Source organism: Bos indicus, chromosome 11 (genome assembly GCF_029378745.1).
Source record: "Bos indicus isolate NIAB-ARS_2022 breed Sahiwal x Tharparkar chromosome 11, NIAB-ARS_B.indTharparkar_mat_pri_1.0, whole genome shotgun sequence".
NCBI classification, from domain to species: Eukaryota; Metazoa; Chordata; class Mammalia; order Artiodactyla; family Bovidae; genus Bos; species Bos indicus.
In genome coordinates, this window is record NC_091770.1 from 24,565,109 (window position 1) to 24,583,605 (window position 18,497).

Below are 18,497 nucleotides of genomic sequence, written 5' to 3' on the forward strand. Positions count from 1 at the left end.
CATTTTTGTCATTCTAAACAGAACTTTGTACTCATTAAATACTAACTCCACATTCCCCTCTTTTCCCAGCCCTGGTAACCTCTGTTCTGTTTTCCGTCTTTCTGAATTTGCTACTCTGTATACCTCATTTAAATGCAATCATATGCTATTTGTCCTTTTGTGTCTGACTTATTTTACTTAGCATAATAATTACATGCCATGCTGTAGCTTGTGTCACAGTTTTATTCCTTTTTAATGTTGAATAATATTCCATTATTTGTATATACCACATTTTGTTTATCCATTCATCTGTGGCTAGTCATTTCAGTGGCTTCACCTTTTGGCTATTGTGAATAATCTGATATGAATATTAGTACTGACATTAGCTGTTTGAGTCCCTGCTTTCAATTCATTTGGGTACATATCCTTAGAAGTGGAATTGCTGGTTCTCTGTTTAACTTTCTGAGGAATCACCAGGGTGTTTTGCACAGCAGTTACATGATTTTTTATTTCCATTTACAGTGCACTGGGTTTTAATTTCTCCACATTATTTCATGTACTTATTAGCAATTTATATATCTTCAGAGAAATGTCTATTCCACACCTTGGCCTATTTTTGAGTGTGGGATTGCTGGCTTGTAGAGTAAGCGTACTTCAAATTTAGTAAACCTGGCTAGCTTATTCTCCCAAGTAGTTTGTTAATGTACATTTTCCCTCCAAAGTGTATAAAAGTTCTGATGCCAATATTTGGTGTTGCCAGAATTTACAGCTTTTGTTTACTTAATAGCTATGAAATAGAAGCTTATGATTTTAATTGTATGTCCCTAATCAGGGAGGTTGATCTGTTTTCCCTTCTTCCCTACAAACAGAAGTTTGCAAACTCCTATCTTTTTCATGTTTTTTTCTTAATTTGGGTTCTTATTATAGTATCTGTTTTTAATTTTTGCCTTTAAAAGTCTTTACTTTTCAAAGCGGAAAGAGCTGAATTTGAATTTGTGTTCCTGGGATTTAATATGGTGCCTTACAAATTAGTCACTCAGTAAAATGTAGAATGAATAAGTATTTTATAGAAATCTAAAAATTTGTTCTGTGTTTAAAGAAATAATGCTACCCAAATTAAGACACAAATGAGTACTAACTTGCACAGCTGTGTAAATTGTATCTCTGTTGTTGTTGTTTAGTTGCTAAGTTGGGTCTGACTCTTCTGCAACCACATGGACTGTAGCCCGCCAAGCTTCTCTGTCCATAGGATTTCCCAGGCAGAACTGGAATGGGTTGCCCTTTCCTTCTGTGGGTTATCTTCCCAACACAGGGATCGAACCCACATCACTTGCATTATAGGTGAATTCTTTGCCACTTAGCCATGTGGGAAGCCCAAATTAAAAGCAATTTTACTAGCAAAATTTTACCTGCTAGAAATTAAAGGACAGACTTTAAGAGATGCTACTCAAGACACAGGGCATTTGGCAATGAAAGCTTGGAGTCCTAACCACTGGGCCAAAGGGAATTCCCCACCTCAGCATCTTGAATAATTTCTGTACCTCATAGTACTCAGATACTTGAAGGTATGAATAGGCCTTTTAGAAAGACTGACTGTAATAGTAAAGAGGGAAGAGGTGCCTAAGCAAAGAAACTAAACTATTTAGGAACCAAATACTTTCTGGTCTGAAGTCAGATTTTTATTTGAGAAGAAAGAAATGCCCAAGGTATATAATCTACAGATTAGTAGCAGTCTGCAAATGGGAGGTGGTGAAAAGAACCCCAGGTGCTGTCCTGTATGAGGAGCCTTTTGGTTATGAATTGGTTACAGAGCACTAGGTTGCAGAACTTCTTGACAGTTCTATAATCTTAGGAGTCTGTGAGCAGTCGTTTAATAGGGCTACATTTGTTATAAAGAAGAGTAGTTAAGACCTAAATTATAAAACTGCAGTCTTATATTTGTCTGTTGACTGAAGAGAGACAGTAAAGTACAGTCTGCGTCAGAGCTTCTTACCAATCGATAGCAAGAATTTGAACTCTGTCCTAGTCTGCGCCTGGCACTGCATTTCCTTTGTATCATTCTGTTTCCCTTCGGTCTGCTTTTATTCACTCTACATGGTCCTGCCTAAATGTCCTTTGTTTCAAACACATTGCACACCTCCCAGCACACTTAATTCCTGTTAATCTTCCAAGGAGCTCCTCCTGTATCTTGATGAATCTATACCAGGTATTAATCTATAGAGAAGTATTTTCCCAAGTCTCACTTGAGGAAACACTCGTGGTGGTTCCTGCTCTTCTGTAAAGGCTTCTGTAAATATTAATCTAGATCATTTTGTTTCATTCCTCTATTATCAGCTTTGCTTTTAGTTTATCCTTATCTCAATCTCTGTAGCATAGCTCTTAATGTTCCGTTTAGTTTAGGTTTTATCTGTTTTACAGTATTTTGTGTGTGTGTTGATAGTAGTCCTGTTATTTCTGTTTTTCTTTGGCTTGGTTTAAATTCGCTTCTCTCAATTATAAATAAAAGTTTAAAAGCAACAAATTGAAGAGATAATCCATCAGTAGTTTTGTTTTGACACTTAGCTCCATGAATTTGTTCTTTAGCTTTAAAAGTAGTTATCAAAAGAATAAATACATACTGTATGCATTAACTTTCACCTGCTTTTACATACTTTTGTGAGACTAAAGACACTTGTATTATTGTAAGCATATGTAGTTTAAAATTGGAATGTCTGACCAGAAGTAAATTATTATAGGTTACTTATACAATTGTATTATTTTAAAATAATTTGGAAAATTAGTGAATTAAGAAAAATGACTGTTCCCGTTGTTAATCGTATTCATTATCTTACTCTAGTGAAATACTTGTAATAAATCAGCCAACTTAGTCTTAACACTTAAGCTTTTTAAATTAATGAAGTGACCATTCTTTCAGTTTCTTTACAGTTCATGTGGATTTCATTTTATTTTAAACAAAGGCAAAAGGAAATGTGGCTTGCCACTTTGCACACACATTGTTTGTTTCCTAGTAGAGAAAAATACTCATTTGAAGGGCTTTAGTTCTGTTAATTATAGAAACTAATGTTTTATGTTTCAGTTTCAGAAGGCAGAGTTTTGTATTCATTACTCTTAACCAACTGAAAGATGATCAGAGAAGTAGTGCCTGAGGACAACCAAATAACTGTAGTGAATATTCATGGGTTCATTAATTCATGTGTTTCTGCGTGTGCCTGGAATTTAGCCACTCCCGAAAGCAGCCTTAGTTTTCTGTGTCTTTACCCTCCTTTTGCCTGCGTGCTGTTTGCTCTCCTTCAGTTCTTTGTCTCTCTAAATAAGTAGAAGACTTTTCTTTAGATAAGAGAGCAAAGGGGCAAGAGAAGAACTATCTTAAGAAGTTTTTATTTGTGCCAACATAGAAGTGCTTTGTGGTAGGCCATCTGGACCGGGAGGATTTCCTCAGAATGTAAAGTATGTCGTGAGATTTAGAGAGCTGGGATTTGCTCTGGAACTATCTGGGAAGGCAGCAGGAAACGTGGACAGAACTGGTTTATATTGCTTGTAACGTAGGTGGCAAGAATGGAAGACAGCCTGCCTAGTCTCGCTTCAGTATGTGCTTCCTCTACACTTTCAAACTTCTGTACTGGTAACGTATCTTTCCTTTTCTGGGAGACATGTGTCACAAACTTTACTACTTGTGACAAAAGAAATCTGAGGATGTGGGAATGAATTTAGGCCCCTTCTTTCCCCCCTTCCCCCTCCCCCCAGCTTCCTTTAAATATATGTGTCAGTAATAGCATAAATATTTGGTTACTTACTTTTATAAATGACTAAGATTGTACCCCCTTTAAGGAAGTATTTTCCTGTTGTGAGGGCAGAATAGGCTTTGTTTTCCCTATCCCCACAAAAGGTGGTCATTACATTGTTTGTGAGGGAAAAAATAAAAACAGCTTTTATTGGAAAGTAGTTTTTTTTTTAAAAAAAAAAGCATGTCTCTTAAAAATAGGAAATGAGAATTGTGTAATTAAGCTTGACTTTTGCTTCTATGAAGTCTAACCAAAAACACATCCAAAGCAGAATTATCTGATTGTGAATGAATCCTAGTGATAGAAGGAAGTAAAGTCCTTTCCTGGGACTAGCCTTCATGCTCAGAGTGCAATGGCAAAAATGGTTTTATATTTTCTTTTATTTTAACACAATTCCTTTTATAATTTATACTACTGGGGGATTTTTTAGTAAGAATATCTTGTAAGAAAAACAAATGAGTTCTTTAAAATAGAAAATATAAGTCAGTATTATTTGTGTTACTCAGTTGAAGACAGATACTCTTTATTTTCATATATTATTACTAGCTGGACACGACTGAGCAACTGAACTGAACTGGAGGTAATTAATATTGTCATTTACTAAAGAAATAAAATATCCAAACTTTAACAGTGGCTTGTTTAATTAAAACTTCTTTGAGAGGAAAAATTTGACTTCTAGCAGTAAAATATTAAGATAAATATGAAACATTAATTCCTACATAAATATATGTTCATATGAGCTCTGTTTTTATTAGTGTATTTTCTTATGGTTTATTTCCAAAGTAAATTGTGGCTGGTGTAGAATTAATAGTGCATAACTTTTTGATAAAATACTTAAATATTGTCTTTAAAAGACAATATTTGAAGACAACCATTTCCATTTTAGAACAAAAAACCATTTATTTTGCTAAATGCCTTCTGATGGGAATTTATTAATGTGACAAATCAGTTGTGATTTTGTTTTTTGAAGAAATGAAATTTAAAGGCATCCAGTTTTCCTTTGGATGTATTATATTGATTTTTGTGTCTTTCATTAACCTGAGAATATTTCTTTTAAACATCATGGGACAGACTTCTACAAAAATGTTTTTATTTACTGTGCATAAAAATCTACACATTAACCAAATTTGTATTTAAAATTTGGGTGCATTACTAATTAGGTTTACATCACAGCCTAAATTAGCTTTGCTTTTCTTTACTGAGAAAATAGTTGTATGTTGTGTTCATGAAGAATATTTCACAGAAAATTCATATAAAATAAGAATATAAGGAAGCAGAATCCCACTTGCCAGACACATACCTCCAGCCTCTATACAACTGTATGTGTATGTATGCTTGTGGGTATACAGTTCTATATGGATATAACTACACTATAAATGTTGCCTGCAATTTTTCCCCTCTTTTATAGTATGTTGTTATACCTACTAAACTTTCTAGTTTGTGGTTTTAAATATATAACATCCTTTTTAAGAGCTCCATGAGGTACCCTAGTACAGACGTTTATTTAATCAGTTCACCATTAGTAGTGATTTAGGCTAGTGCCTTGACTATTTTTTTTTTAAACTTTAAACAGTGCATGGTGGAATATGATTTCTCGTGGTTTTTCACCATATTAGCTCTTCTGATCTTCATCACTACCATTCTGCTCATTAAGGTCTGATCCGTGTCTTAACCTAAGTGTTGTAGGAAGGGTCGAGATCAGAAATGGTTTTTAATTTTTTTTTTTTTTTTAGTATTTGTTCTTTGGATGGTATTGTATCTCATATCATATGCCTTTTTGAAACAGACTTTTTCCCCCCCCAAAATTCATAGGTAACAACTAATCTTAGGTCATTCCATTAGGCCTCAAAACAATCATTAAACCCACAGGTTTAGTTGCTTTTATGACACAAAACTTCAGGGTTTTGGAAGTGAAACTCCATTTTTATCTGTTTGGGGATTTAATTTGAAAAACTGGTTTCATTGTTCTAAAACAAAATGAGTAAATTAATTATGTAGTCTAGTTATTCGCATTCCCCTTCCTCTCTCAGAAAAGTCACTAACCTCCACCTCAAAAAAGTATAACACAATATGTTTTAATTGTCTTTATGACACAGATATCCTATTATCTGTGGATACCTTCCTTACTATCCCCTGCTCTACACTATCAGAAGTAACTATTGTCATAAATTTTGTATATATCATTCCCTTGCTTTATGGGTTTATTCTAAACAATATATCACTTTTGTATTTTTTGAACTTCCTAAGATTTATACATGATATTTCATGTAGCCATAGTTTATTTTTACCACTTACTAGTATTCTGTTGGATGTTGTATCACAGTTTGTTTATACATTTTACAGCTAATGATTGTTTCCAGTTTGTTTCTGTTGTGGACATTATTGAACATTTCTATTGGTGTGCGTATGCACAAGCAGAGATTGGCCTGGCAGGCCACCTGTTTTAGTTAAAAAAAGAAAGAAAAGAAAAGTTTTATTGAAACATAGCCACACCCAATCATTTACGTATTTATGGCTGTTTTTGTGTTACAAAGGTAGGTTTGAGTAGTTATTATAGAGATTATGTGGTCTGAAAGCCTAGAATATTTATAGTATCTGGCCCTCACAGAAGAAGATTGCCAACCCTGCTGTAGGTCAGGGTCTATACACCAGGAGTCTGATTGCTGGGTCATGGGATGTGTGCATCTTCAATTTTACCGGATGAGGCCAAAGTTGTATTTTGTTGTTGTTGTTTGTTTTTTAGCTCAAAGTCTTGAAACAGTTCACTGCCTACCGGTAATATATGAGAATTCATATTGCTCTTTATCCTAGGGAATACTTGATATATTTCATATTGTCATGCTTTAAATTTTTTGCCCGTTTGGTGAGCATAAAATAGTAATTCACATGGTTTTAGTTTTCCTTTTCAAGATTATAAATGAGGTCCTTGAGCCTCATTTCATGCATCCATTGGCCATTTATGTTTCCTTTACCATGAGGTATTTAGTCAAGGGTTTTGCAAACAGTTTTTCTATAGGATTATTTGTCTTATCAATTTGTAGGAATTCTTTCTTCAGGATCCTAATCCTTTATCACTTATAAATGTTAGAACTATCTTTTCCTCATTTGCAAATAGCTTTTTCTCTTTATTGTGTCTTTTAGTGAACATGCATTTTGAAAGCTAATGTAGTTTCAGTATGTACTTTAATGGATAGCGCTTACTCTGTCTTCTTTAGGAAGCTCCTTTCTACTTGCAGGATATGAAGATATTCTCTATTATTTTTCTAAAGGTTTTTATGATTTGTGCCTTTAATTCTTTAACCTGCTTGGATTTGATTTTCATGTGTGGCGAGGAGAGGGACTTCAATATACTGAATTTTAATGAATTTGTGAATTTTCATTTAACTTGGGAAGTTCTGCCATTATTTCTTCACGTGTTTTTTTTTTTTTTTTAATCTAGAATCTTTTTCTCCTTTTCCTGTGGGACTCCAGTGATACAAACATTAGGTCTGAAGCTGTGTCCATTTTCTTCCTCTATGTTACAGTTGTAAGCATCATATATATATAATGTATGTGCTTATATATACATTATAGGTAACACTAAGTGCAAAGAAAGAAGCAGAAAAGGTATGAAGAAAGATTACAAGTTTGAAAATGTAGTACTTTAAATTATTTAATTAGAAACATAATAGCTTCTAGGGCATCATTTTATCACAGTGCTTGCAGCACAAAGTAATATTTTAAGTGAAAACTGAGTCATCTAGAAATGGCTACATTATAAGTATATGCCCTTATTAGGAAAACAGGAAAGTTGAGTGTACCATTTTAGAAAGATTTACATAAAATCATTAACATTCAAAAGATGCTAGAATGTATAGGCATGCCTGGTTCTGGTATGAGGCTGGCTTGCCAACTTTTAGATACTTAGAATAGAATACCATATATTTGTCTTGGCAAAGATAACACGTATTTCTTGACAATTCAGAAGACAGGTTAACTATGATTCACTGTAGTAAAAGCATAATAAGCAGTTAACCATTGTAGTTTTAAAACTGAAATATTGGATATTAACATTTACCTCGCACTTCTAATAAAAAAGACTAACTTATGCCAATAAATACATTAGACTGATGGAAAAGAGGCTTATGGACCTTCTTTCTCTTTTCTTTCTTTCCTTAATGAGTTTATGAACCCTTGGGAATTTATTTGTAGTTCATATTTTAACCGTCAAGGCTAGAAACTATTAATACTTCGAAAGGAGCAAAGAAATGGGAGACTACTGAAGGAAAAGGAATTAGTGTACTTGGATTAAGAAGGGTGAGTGGAATATGCCTCTGGAAATGGATATATTCTGTTTACTGAACAGATGTATTCTTTAAAATTTCATTGTGAATTCGCATGTGGTACATTAGAGATTGAAAGAAAAAATAAGAACAAACTTTTGAAAATGTAAAGAGGAAGAGTGATGGGTTTTTTGGAGTCATCTGAGGAAGAAGCTCTAACCCCAGTTTGCCGTGTGCCTAGGAGTAACTCTCCTAATTTCATAGTCTTTGTGTGTGTGTGCGCACACGTGCACGAGCGTGCTCAGTCACTCAGTTGTGTCCGTTACTTATCTATAAAATGGCAAGAGGGATGGTTGATCTTTAAGATAGTCTCATTTCTAGCTTTTGTAATCAGTGAGCGCAAATTTAAGTTCATTGCCTTATGCTCTAATATGTTTCTTTATAAATTGGAATACTGTGCCTAGAGGAAACTTGCTTTAAAAAATCAAACTTCAGAAGCAGCATATTTTAGCTTAAATATAAGTTTAAATAACATTGTTACTGTGAAATTCAAATAATGTAGAAATACTAAAAAGCAAAAATTTCCCTTTATCCTGTCCTTACCTCATTCTCCTAGTCGGAAGTAACCCAATTACCAGTTTGATGTGTATGTGTCTAGATTTTTCCTGTTGTGCATTATATACATATGTAGATATGAAGTTTTTTGTTTACTTTTTAGAAGTATGTTTTGGTGCATGTGTGTGTGTGTCAATAAATTATTCAGTACATGTTATTCCCCGATTTGTTTACTCCACTTGAGTTGTCTTGTGGGGCTTTCAAATTTCTAGTTTATATCCTGTCTTATTATTTTTATGTTATTTATTTATTTATTTGAAAAATCATTTTATTTATTTTTGGATGCACTGTCTTCGTTGCTGTGTGCGGGCTTTCTCTGGTTGCAGCAAGCAGGGGCTTCTCCTCGTTGCAGTGCACAGGCTTCTCATTGCAGGGGCTTCTCTTGTTGCGGAGCACAGGCTCTAGGTGCGTGATCTTCAGTAATTGCAGCGTGTGGGCTCAGCAGTTGCGGCACACGGGCTTCGTTGCTCTGTGGCATGTGGAATCTTCCTGGATCAGGGATCGAACCCGTGTCCCCTGCATTGGCAGATGGATTCTTATCCACTGCGCTACTAGAGAAGTCCACCTGTTTTACTATTTTTAATTGCATGGCTTTCTATGATGTGAATATATTATAATAGCTTATTAACCCCATCCAGGGATTTTAGATCATTCCAGCTTTGTAGCAATAATAAAAACAGTGTAGTAAAGAACATGCCCATACAGAATAGAAACTTATTGAACCCTTGGTGTACGGCAGTGCTGTACATTATTTCATTTAATAATCTCAAACTAGGAATAAGTACTATCATGAAAAAATTGCATGAAGAAGCCAGTCAGAGCTGGTAAGTCATAAACAAATTTATTCAGGCATTGTAACACCAGAATTTATGCACAGTTCAACCACAGCTTTTATTGCTCTTAAAAAGGTGAAAAAGGGCAAAATATTAGGAAGATGTTACAGGATTTGAGGACTATAAGGAACCACAGAGATCAATTCTATGCAGCTTTGTATCTCTGTTGCTGCTGCTGCCTTGTCTTGAGTGACCCTGTAATTGATCATTCAAACTGGGAAACTTTAGAGAGAAAGAAGGAGTGTTATGATAATATTTTTACTGAGATAGCAGACATGTTTGTCCTGGGCAAATCGAGATGCATGAACACCTTACCCCTAGCCTAGACCACCTTCACCTTTCACACGGGTTACTGCATTAGCCTCATGCTTGGTCTCCATATGTTTACCCTTATCCTTTTCCAGTCCGTTCTCTCACGGCAGCCAGAATAACCTTTTTAGAACAGAAATCTGTTTATATCACTTCATAGTTTAAACCCTGTTTGGCTTTGTGAAAGAACGTATTTATTCGATTCTCCTGTGATTATTAAAATGCAACATGAAAGTAAAGTGCACTTAAAACTGTGAGTCAAGTCCTCTGTTTGAATCTCATATATCAAGACTAGTTTGGTGACCTTGGGCAAGCTATTTCTCAAGCTGTTTCCTCAAGTATAAAATACAGATAGATCGAGGAGGGAGAGGAGGTAATAAATATGAAAGGTCCTGTATAAATCCAGGACGTTGTTAATAGTTAACATTATGCTTGTAATGCCCTTTGAAAAATTGTCCTGTGTCTTATCACAGTATCTAGCAGGTCGTGGTAGGATTTTTACAAGCTGAACCACCGTTCATGTGACTGTCCAAGTTTCACAAAATAAAAACCTTAGTCATTTTTTTTTTTAATCAAAATCTATAAAAGTTAAGTAATTTACCAAAAGTAAAACCTAGTTACCATGTCGGTACTAAAACCCAAGACTATACCTTTGGCATTATAGTCTGGTAATCGTTCCACTAGGCTTTGCTGCCTTCCCAAAAGAATTAAGAAGATTATGTGTTTATAAAAAGCACATAAATATTTTACCTGTGATTATAACTTTGATACATAACCCATCTTCTGTAATTTGAGAAAAGTTTAGAAAGGCGTATCTGTATCATTTCTGACTTAATTAGGACTTTTGGCTTATAGGTGGTGGCTTGTTGAAAGAGACTTTGTCAGGTTAGATAGGTAGCTGAAAGAAATATTAGAGTAACTCTCAGAATTGATGGTCCAGGCTTCAGAGACTAGAACTGGAACTTAGGGCAGACAAGACTCTTTATCATAGACAGCCCTAGATCTGTATGTCCTTACAGTTGACAAACCAAGAACGATGGGCTATACCTCCCCCCCTCCCTCCCTCTCTCCGCTCTCTCTCTCTTTCAAATTTGGGAGGACTCCTTTTGGCCTAACCCATAGCCATAACCATTTCTATGGTAGTATTTGAACCTTATGAAATTACCAATAGACATATTTTAACCATCAAAAAAAGCCACTTCATATACATTACCTTAGTAGTAGTGCAGGGTGTTAGAGGAGAAAATGAGGCATCATAGATCCACAGCCCTAATGGAACCTCAAAACCAGTAGAGTTCTGCAAAAAAGCTGTTTTTCTCCTGCCAGAAGAAGGAAAATAGGAAAGTGTTCTAGACAGCCGAATGTTAATATAACACTAACCCTGGTGTGACACATAGAGGATGGATCAGTTAGAATACAGCTAGTGTGTAGCGTGCATGCTCAGTCATGTCTGACTCTTTGCAACCCCATGGACTGTACCCCGCCAGACTCCTCTGTCCATGGAATTTTCCAGGCAAGAATACTGGAGTAGATTGCCATTTCCTACTCCAGGGGAATCCTCCTGACCCGGAGATCAAACCCATGTCTCTTGTATTAGCAGGCGGGGTCTTTACCACTGAGCACCTGGGAAGCCTAGAATTCATCTAGACCACTCTGGAAATGAAAAAGACTTCAAATATAAACATTTCTAAAATGAGAAGCTGAATTTTTCTTTCCTTAAGCCTCTCACAGTTTGACAGATCTGCCTTTTATGTAATACATGGGCCTAAAGCTCTCAAATTTTACCTTTTGCACTTTGCTGTTGTATGTTAAACATTTATTGAATGTCAGACACGTCCTGGATACCTTCCGCAAAACAATCATTTAAAGACAAACTGAGACTCAAAGAGATAAAATAACTTGCCTAAGATTACACAACTTATTAATTATGGAACTAGAATTCAAAGTCTAAATTGAAGATAAAACCCAACTTTTCCTTTCATTGCAGTACTTCTCAAAGATTGTCATTGAAATACCTCTAAAGACAGAAGAGAGTACATATGTATGCCTGAGATGTCTGTAGGCACATACGATCTTAAATGAGTGCGTTTGCTACTCTGTAATAAATGGTGATAACTTTGGTTTTTAAATGCTGACGGTTTTGTTGTTGTTGCTGTTTTTTTAGTTAATATATGGCTGGGCTGGGTCTTTGTTGCTGCAAGGACTTTTCTCTAGTTGTGGCGAGTGAGGGCTGTTCTCTGGTTGTGTGCAGGCTTCTCATTGTGGTGGCTTCTCTTGTTGCAGAGCACAGGCTGTAGGGCACACGGACTTCAGTAGTTGTGGCTCATGGGCTGTAGACCACAGGCTCAGTAGTTGTGGCACAAAGGCTTAGTTCCTCCACGGCATGTGGGGTCTTCCTGGATCAGGACTTGAACCAGTGTCTCCTACACTGGTAGGTGGATTCTTTGTCACTGAGCCACCAGGGAAGCCCCCGTTGTTGCTGTTTTTAACTCAGACTTTGAGTTAAATTGTCTGCCTAAGATGTCTGGCACATTATCTCAGTATGAGAAAAATGGCACACTGTGACTTAGCATGTGCTGCAACTAGAGAGTGGCCCACCCAGTATATATCACCCAGGTCAAACCGGTCAGCTGTGAGAACCTCATTTCTTCCATGAATTTTTCTGGTTATAGTGAATTAGCCATTAGCAATTGATCTTTTATACATTTGGATTCAGATTGAACCAACAAGTAGTGTACTCTAAAGGTACACAGCTCTGGAAGTAGTTTGTAATTGTTGTATTACACCTGAACATTATTTTTGTTGTTGTTGTTACATACCTAAGGGAGATATTAGCTATGTGCTTTATAGAAACTATACCTTTTTTTTTTTTTTTTTTTTAAGAGACTTTGAGGCATTGGAAAGAGCAGCAAAAAGTATGTTACTAATTATGTAGCAGTGCTTGGGGGAGGAGGTTGGGAGTATAATAATAAAGACAGAAGTAAAGAATGCTTTCTGGTCATTGATGCTGAAGGTGAGAGGTTCCCAGTTTGATACAAAAAGCAAAACTGAAGTGATTTGAACTCCTTATTTTCATAGATAATTATGATAATGATATAATAAGTAAGAAGGATGCTTTGAATAGTTTGCAGTTATGCAAGTTTCCAGATGTCTACAAAGTGGTATATTTAGGGAACATTTTGGTGGAAAAGTTATTAAGGTCGATGGTATGATAAACAAAAAACTTGACCATGAGAAAATTTTCATAGTTTTAATTACACGTCAGCTATGTTAGCTTTTTTGATTTAAATTAGTTCAAGTAGCTATGAAAATCTTTACAGAAGTTAATCTGTGTAAAAATGATTTTCAGTTTTTCTCATCTTTTATAAGAATTATCTGGTATACATTTTCTTATATGTCATTAAATTGTTTCATAAGCAGTTTACTTTAACAAATATTCTGTATTTTCTTATTTTTATAGATGATAGTATTTCCGCTGCAAGTACTTCTGATGTTCAGGATCGCCTCTCAGCCCTTGAGTTACGAGTTCAACAGCAAGAAGATGAAATCACAGTGCTAAAGGCAGCTTTGGCTGATGTTTTGAGGCGTCTTGCCATCTCTGAAGATCATGTAGCCTCGGTGAAAAAATCAGTCCCAAGTAAAGGTAATTTAAGTGTGTTGTAAAGTAGGGAGAATTTTGCTTTTCACACCATTTTCTTTGAAATAATGTATTAAATGTATTTTATCAATGACATTAAGATTGGGAATATAAAACTATAGTTTCTCTTTGGGGTTACATATGACTAGAGTTTTTTTTCCATTTCCTTTTTCTTTATTCCCAAGAAATTCTGAAAGTATATTTTAAATTGGGAATTTTTGTGTAATGCCACTAATAGTACTTACTGGCTTTTGTATCATAGTGTTTGTGTGAATTTAGTGTCTTTCAATTGCATAACAAATTTACTTAGAGCACAAACAGAATCATCTGTTTCCCGTAGACTTCACATTGTATGCTGAATATAGCAGATAGACACTCATCCTATTAAAATGAACCCTCTTATCATTACAGAAATGATTTACACCATTATAGTTGATTTGGCTTCATGCTAAGCCTTCTGTGGTCATTAGTCAGCAAAGTCTTGAAGAATTTAATTTAAACTCTGAAATTTATTGCCAACCCCAGTTCAATGGAAACTTCAACTTCCAGACTTTGGGAATTTTCAGAGGTTGAAATAAACAGTTATCAGGACCTTGTTGCTCTGAGTTTGGAGCAGATGTCGTGTGCCCTTTCTCTTCTTCCAGCCACCCAGAAGGAATTTTAAATTATTTCACATAATCGAACAATCAAACACATCATTTCATATGTCTCACTGACTTCTTGGTAGAGTAGATGGACATGTTGCAAGAAGGGGGAGCCCTTCCAGGGCCCGAAAGTGGGCTCTTTTCTAACATTGAGAAATGAATTGTCTGAGGAGAGCCACATGCTGACAAAGCAAGAGATTTTATTGGGAAAGGGCACTCTAGCCGAGAACAGTAGTGTAAGGGAACCCAGAAGAACTGCTCTACCACATGGCTCACAGTCTTGGGTTTTATGGTGATGGGATTAGTTCCGGGTTGTCTTTAGCCAGTCATTTGACTCTGAGTCCTTCCTGGTGGTGCATGCCTTGTTCAGCCAAGATGGATGCCGCAGAGAAGGATTCTGGGAGGTAGTTGGACGTGCGGTGTCACTTTTTAACCTTTCCTGAACTCTCCCCGTTGGTGGTGGCTTATTAGTTCCGTGTTTCTTACCAAGACCACCTGTGGTAAAACAACTCATGCAAATGGTGTGCCTGGCCAGGGTGGGCATTTTCAGTCAGTGTGCTTCCCCTAACAGACATAGGCATAATTATCCCCATTTGGCAACAGAAAAAGAAGATTCATCACCTTATCTCTACTGTAATATGTCAATGCAGATGATTAAACAGAGAGTCTTACATAACTCCTAGATCTTTAGTAAGTGATTAGATAGTTAACTAGAATGTGAGGAGCAGATTTGGAAGGAAGATTATGAATTCAGTTTCTGAATGTTGAATTTGAGGTACACATGGTGTATGCTGCTGCTAAGGTGCTTCAGTCGTGTCCGACTCTGTGCGACCCCATAGACGGCAGCCCACGAGGCTCCCCTGTCCCTGGGATTCTCCAGGCAAGAACACTGGAGTGGGTTGCCATTTCCTTCTCCAATGCATGAAAGTGAAAGTGAAATCGCTCAGTCCTGTCCGACTCTAGCGACCCCATGGACTGCAGCCCACCAGGTTCCTCTGTCCACGGGATTTTCTAGGCAAAAGTACTGGAGTGGGGTGCCATTGCATTCTCCGACACATGGTATATAGATAGATACATATTGATAGTGTTCATGCTAGTCTTGGCTAGCAATAAAAATTTGGGAATGTTCAGCTTATGGATGAACATTTCTATGTTGAAGTCATAGAAAGAGGATGTAAAAAAGAAAGTAGCTCAGGGTATTTTTTTGGGGAGCTCCAGTATTTTCAGCATAGCAAAGAAAGAGTGATTCATGTTGCCAGCTGCTACAAAGAGGTCAAGTAAAGCAAGGACTGAGAGGTGACCATTGGATTTGATATTTCTGAGAATGTTAGAAAACCTCTCCAAAAGAAATTTTAATAGAGTGATAGTATTACAAATCTAATTGCACTGTTTGAGAAACAAGAATTGAAGAGAATTGTGGAATCAAGAGCTGCAGCTATAGCCAGCTACTGTTTTCAAAAAAATTTGCCTGAGAAGGGAAGATGGTACTTACTAGAAGGATGCTAAATCAAAGGCCAGTTTTAATTTTAATTTTTTAAGATGTTATAGACTTGAGCAGAAAAATATGTTGAGACCAGAAAGGCAGCAGAGAGGAAGATGATATTGGTGGGGGAGGGGTAGTGGTAATTGTGGCAGGTTTCCTGGGAGTTTGAGAAGGGATGTTAAAGGCAGATGAAGAGCTGTTAGTGTTAGATGGAGTAGAGACTACTGCTGAGATAAACTGGGAAGAGATAAAATTCAGTGGAGATTGATGTATGTTCACAGTTGTCAGTGCTGGAAGTTTCATCCCTTATTACTTTCTCCTCAGGAGATAGTCGCTCAGCTCTGGACTGGAACCCACCAGGCTCCTCTGTCCATGGGGTTTTCCAGGCAAGAATATTGGAGTGGGTTGCCATTTCCTTCTCGTGAAGTCCTTTAAGAAACTAAGACAGCTTCTGGGTGATGGACTGAAAAAAGGGAGTAAATGTTAGGAATGGTTAGAGAGTAGAGAATGGAAGGCTACAGAAGGAAGTGCTCAGGGACCCTGGTGTGAAACTTCAGGGGAGAGGCATTCATTCTGCCTGGTTTTCTGATTTACATTCTTACACGTCCCACCCTCCAGCACTCCGGGGCTTGGTGTTAATAGTAGAGAGTTAGATAGCATGCCATTAATACATTTGTCTTACTAACCACCATTAGATAAATATGTCAGTGGTGTGGGATAAGGGGCCCATGTTTGACAAAAGACTTGATTGAAGCCACTCTGGTTGTTAGAAGTGGGTTTTTTATTTTTTGAGAACCAAGTTTGAGGACTGTCAAGATCATGCCAGGGGAAAAAATTTATTTGGTTATAAATTGATTTTTGTAAGAGGATTCTGGAATATTAATTTACAGGAAAGGTAAAACTGTGCATAATGAGAGAAGAACAAGTTTCTCTGCTATACTGGATATGTGTATCCTCAGCTTCTGGCTCTGTATTAAATCCTGTAAGAGAAAGTGACATAGTATTTGGTCATTACCCACAGCATTTTTAAAAACTTATTTTATATAGTTTGTATTAGCCTACAATCTTTAAAAAATTTTATTATGCTAAAACAATAATAGATTTTAATCTTGTTTTGAGGAAAAATTAAAAGTGTTTTCTCCCATTATTGATTTACTAAGGTATTTTAGTAAAGAAAAATTTATAGAGAAATTTAAAGACTGTTCTTTTTTTAATTTGGCGTGTAGATGATACTTTATATGATACATAAGTTATTTAGCATCTACTTATTTCAGTTTCATGAAATACAAATACAATAGCTGTAGTCCCTATCCCCAGGAATATATTTTTGTAAACTGTCTTTTTTTAACTGTCCTTCATTATTTCTTTATATCTAAAGTGAGTTTAGGATCAGCTTTGTTACAGGCTCTTCAGTGGAGATTTATCCAGTTCTGGAACCATCTGCAGTTTCTACATTGGAACTTTTCCTTCCACATAGTACTGATTATTAATTCTTATTAATAACTATTAGTTAGATAATAAGTTCCTTTCCATTAATTCTATGTCTTAAGTTTACTTTGACTGCCATTCTTATAATATGCTGATATGGTTCACTTTTTGAAATGGGGTCCACTAGTGAATATTCTTTAAGTTACTTTGTTACCTTAGACACAGACTTTGAATTGCTGGCTATAAAATAGATTGATGGGGGAGGATTGATTATATAATAATTTGGGGAAATACTAATTAAGAAATGAGCATAATTAAGAATTTATTACTGTTTCCCATTAGTGAAAAAATTTGCCTGACCATTTGTTTTCTAATATTGATACTAAAACATCAAGAGAAATACATAAAGTTTTGTTAATTTTATTTGCAATTCTGAGCAACTTTATCTTGAAATTTATATGTATTATAGTATAGAAAGTAATTGACAAATGTTAAGTGAATTTTGCTGTTGTCATTTGTATATAACCTTAAAAAGATCAACTATCAGTTTTGACATAAAACAATTAATATATTAATGCTATAAATATTTGGAATAAACACTTAAAGTGTTTTCTAACAAATGCAAAAAAGTTTTAGAAAAAATTTTGAAAAAGCAGTGAAATTATTTTGCAGGGATTTCGTATTTTTTCTTTCAATTTAAAAGTAAATGATTTGAAATTAATGTTATATGTGAATTATACCTCAATTTAAAAAAAATAGTGAAATCATTCCTGATACTATAGTACAGCTTTACACATGAAATTTTTTAGTCCCTTGCAAAATGAGGATTTGTAGTATTCACTTTCACACAAATTACTGCAGGGCAGTAATCATTACCATCTTCTTAAGATATTTAGAACTTCTAGAGGACTTTTCTTTAGAGGTAAGAGTAAACTGCAAGAGATAAGTAGGTAATAAGATTTTATGAAGTTATGATCAGAAGTATAGGTCAACTTCCTTATTATTGAAGACAACTATTACATGCTTTTGCTAGATGGTGGTGATATGGAAACATGACTTGGCTGCAGGTATGGCTAAAACTAAATGTGTATGCTAATGGTTTAATGACATTGTCTGCCACTTCATAGTAGTATTGCCATTCAGTTAATGCCAGAATCAGAAACACACCTAACTGGTCATTTTAGTCTTTTTAGTCCTGTTCTTTTAGTTTGTCCTCTCCACTATGCCAGCAGTATTAAAAGCTAAACCTCATTTTTTCTTTAACATATTATGTCAGACACTTAACTGAGGTAGAAAGTTTTCCCAATAGTTTTTAAAGTGGCCAGTCATTTAAATTTCTCATATACCTTCTCTTCTGTTGGAGAATTCTTTCCTTTTGACGACATATGTTCATAATATATACACCAGTTGCAACTGAATCCTTGCCAAAAAAAAAAAAAAATTACCTGTACTTTGGAGCAAAAGGGAAGGCCCAGGGAACACTCTGGCAGTTTTAACTGCCAGGAAGACAAATTATGTCACAGCT

The 18,497-nt window shown here is 35.7% G+C and overlaps 1 protein-coding gene across 7 annotated transcripts in view; it reads left to right on the top strand.

The window, feature by feature from the left end:
• Positions 1 to 18,497, top strand: part of EML4 (EMAP like 4) — a 154,720-nt gene that overhangs the window by 50,284 nt on the left and 85,939 nt on the right. For 5 of the 7 annotated variants that reach the window (XM_019970058.2, XM_070798554.1, XM_070798555.1 and 2 more), the window contains exon 2: positions 13,241 to 13,423. In XM_019970058.2, coding sequence (XP_019825617.1) covers positions 13,241 to 13,423 — 183 coding nt within the window. Of the gene's footprint in view, positions 1 to 1,032; positions 3,602 to 13,240; positions 13,424 to 18,497 lie in introns of those variants that run through there. The other 2 variants (XM_019970056.2, XM_019970060.2) reach the window with 2 other exon arrangements.